Genomic DNA, 3,155 nt, shown 5'->3' with positions numbered 1-3,155 from the left:
GGACTAAAACCACGAAGTTTGCTTGTTTTTTGTTCTATCTTACTGCACGTGAAAAAATATTTGCGGAAATCCCTCCAGCAGCGTGTAGGTTAGGTCAAACGAGTCTGCACTGTTGATTTGCTACTATTTAAATTCCTTAGTAACATAATTGACTCGTGAAAGTAACACCATACGACTTCAATTTGAAATTAAATAACTCAATTATTACCTGAAACTCTAAAAAATCCCCACATTCCATGTTCATGGCAGCAGCCATCTTCATATAATCTCATCACCAAAACTACTTCCCATCATTCTCTAAAAACACCAGGCCTTGAAGTTGAAAGTTACAAGTGAAAGAAGTATCTATGAAAGTTCCCCTTTAAAAAGGCAGAAAGAGAGACAATAGAAAGGTAAGATAACTTTTAAGTGTTAGTACATTTCCGTATGTACGCAATACAAACAAATCAGATGAACACAGTGGCTGCTTTCAGGTCTTTAATAAAAATGCACGTTCTATGGCCATGATTGTCAGCTGTAGTCCATTGACAAAATCAGTCTCTCATGTGACCCATCACTTTCGATGGTTTTTGACACAGAAGAAAAATAATTTCAAGATTTTGCATTGGAATCTGCCCCAGTATTCGGATCGCAGAGTTACAAGTAACCTTTAATAGATCTAGTGCCTAGGGTATGCTAGATCAATAAGTTTGCCCCTTAATGAGTCATCAGTGACCCCAGAAAGTTTAATGGACAGGCCTGAGTAGTTAAGATGAGGTGAAGTTGCCCCTATGCCTAATTAAGCACCATGCCATGAAGTGTATAGAGGAGTGGAGTTATAGCCCACCACTCTTGTCCATAGAACTAGATTTAGGTGAGTGGCCAGCTTCATGTCCTGACCACTTTGACCCTGGAGAAAGAGCTCCCTGTACCCGTTGGATAAGAGGCTGTGTGGACCCCAGAGCTGGTCTAGACACTGTGGGGTAAAGAAAAACTCTTGCCCCTCCCAGGCATCAAACACTAGCCATCCAGTGCCTAGCTCATCTCTATACTGACTAAGCTATCCAAACTCATTCCATGCCTGAGTAGACCAGTTCATATTATGCATAATGTGTAAAATAAAATGTTATGTTAGATGTCGGAGCCTACACATAAGTACCGCTATAAAAACGTGGGACTGAATTCCCAAGAGCTTAGAAGGCGGCGTGAAGAGGAAGGAGTCCAGCTGCGAAAACAGAAAAGGGAACAGCAGCTCTTCAAACGTCGTAATGTTTTTATGCCAGGAGCACCAGATGAAGAAGGCAGTATGCAGGTATATAATTAGCTCGTTATCCTATAAACTTCCTATTAAATCAAGTTTAACTGAATAACTGACGCCTTAGAGCTGAGTCATTCTTGAGAAGTGACCAGACCCTTAACTGCTCAAAAATTTCTCATCACTTTATGGAACCTGAAGGTTGATTATAGTGTTTACTAGAGCCCACTGCTGGTACCTGACCTGAGCCAGACGAATCCTGTTCATACATGCACATCCTGTTTCTTTAAAGTCCATTTTAATATTATCCTTCCACCTGCATGTAGGTCTTCTGTGCATTTCATCATCCTTGTTGTCATTATTCTAATTATATTCGGCAAAGGGTACAAGTTACAAAGCTTATTATGCAGTTTTCTCCAGCATTATATTATTTTGATCCTTTTTGGTGCAAATATTCTCCACAGCACCCTATTCCCAAACACCCTCAGTCTGTGTTCTTCCTTTAGACAAAAGACCAAGTTTTACACCCAGACAGATCTTACATTACCTATACTGGACCTTGAGTATGTGATAGCATGTGTATCAGGCTTTAGGATGCAGAGGAACTCCATACAGGAAGCACAAAAGACTTTTTTCTCTCTTGATGGTCTCTTTGAGAGACATTCTGAACTTGTTTTCGGTAGTTTATTATCTTTGGTGGCAGAAATTTAAACAACTCTGTATTTTATCATTAGCACATCCTCTAGACATTCTAGATCGTTTTTTTTTTTTTTTGGTGGAGGGGCCAATTGGAAGTGACTCTTGATAAGAAATGGATAGTGGATTGTGTCAAGAACAGCCTGATGTCACGTGATATTATTTCTCTCTCCCCCTCTCCCTCTTCCTTCCCCCTACAAAATGCTGTGCACAAGTGGTTGGCATTCATGCATGCTTCATATTCAGTAGGTTCCAGGTTCAGATCTCAGGTCTGAAGATTTGCTGTTCCGACTGACTTCTTGGCTTTCCTCAGCCTTTCAGGCAGATTCCAGGGTAGTGCCTCAAATTAAACCATGATTATGTCCTTCCGCATTCTTTCCTGATTCATTGTTCACTGTCAGTGTATCATTCAACACTTATATAACTCTGAAATACTGACATATCATTAAATTAATCATGAATGAATGGATGAATTCTCTCTCTTTTGTGCTTTCTTAATTGTGTGGTCAAGAAATTCTTCTGCTGAGTTGAGAGGACACACTGCAAACAATAAAAGAACATTTCTTTTTGGGCAAATTATCTTTCATATTACATGTTAGTATAGAAAACCCTGATCAGCAGAGGTACTGTTGTACTAGGGGGGACCAAAAAATAACCGGAACCGACCTGTTGCGCGTGCATGCTTTGTAGTTACGAGTTGTGCTGCTAGGTGGTGTTAGCTGGGGGTCTCCTGCGACTGTTAGTGAGCTGATGTCAGTCTGAGTTAAGTGGTTTGTCTGTGGTGCTCTGTTGTGTGCGTTCCTCTTTCAACCCTTTGGCGATTAGTGAGATGGCCGACCAGAAGGAACAAAGAGTGTGCGTGAAATTTTGCTTTCTGTTAAGGAAAACTGCAGCCGAGACTGTTGGGATGCTTCGGCAAGCCTTTAATGATGATGCTTTGGGGAAATCACAGGTCTACGAGTGGTTTTCCCGTTTCAAATCTGGCAACATGTCAACAGAAGACATGCTACGCCCCAGGCGTCCTTTGACAGGAAGAAATGACGAAAACATTGCCAAAATCAAACGTGCAATTGATGAAGATCGTCGAAAGACCATTGACCAACTTTCTGAGGAAACGAACATCTCATGGAGCACGGTCCAGCGAATTTTAACCGAAGGTTTGCACATGAGACGGGTGTCTGCAAAATTTGTTCCTCGCTTGCTCGGAGATGACCAAAGAGAAAAC

At 41.2% G+C, this 3,155-nt stretch overlaps 1 protein-coding gene across 1 annotated transcript in view; it reads left to right on the top strand.

The window, feature by feature from the left end:
* Positions 1-306: 306 nt before the first annotated feature.
* Positions 307-3,155, top strand: part of LOC111875583 (importin subunit alpha-6) — an 8,113-nt gene continuing 5,264 nt past the window's right edge. Inside the window, exons 1-2 of the mRNA XM_023871934.1 lie at positions 307-392; positions 1,115-1,291. Coding sequence (XP_023727702.1) covers positions 1,115-1,291 — 177 coding nt within the window. The 5' untranslated portion in view covers positions 307-392. The remainder of the gene's footprint in view (positions 393-1,114; positions 1,292-3,155) is intronic.

This window comes from Cryptotermes secundus, unplaced genomic scaffold, assembly GCF_002891405.2.
Source record: "Cryptotermes secundus unplaced genomic scaffold, Csec_1.0 scaffold7069, whole genome shotgun sequence".
Lineage (NCBI taxonomy): Eukaryota > Metazoa > Arthropoda > Insecta > Blattodea > Kalotermitidae > Cryptotermes > Cryptotermes secundus.
This window is presented reverse-complemented; position numbering and strand designations above follow the sequence as displayed.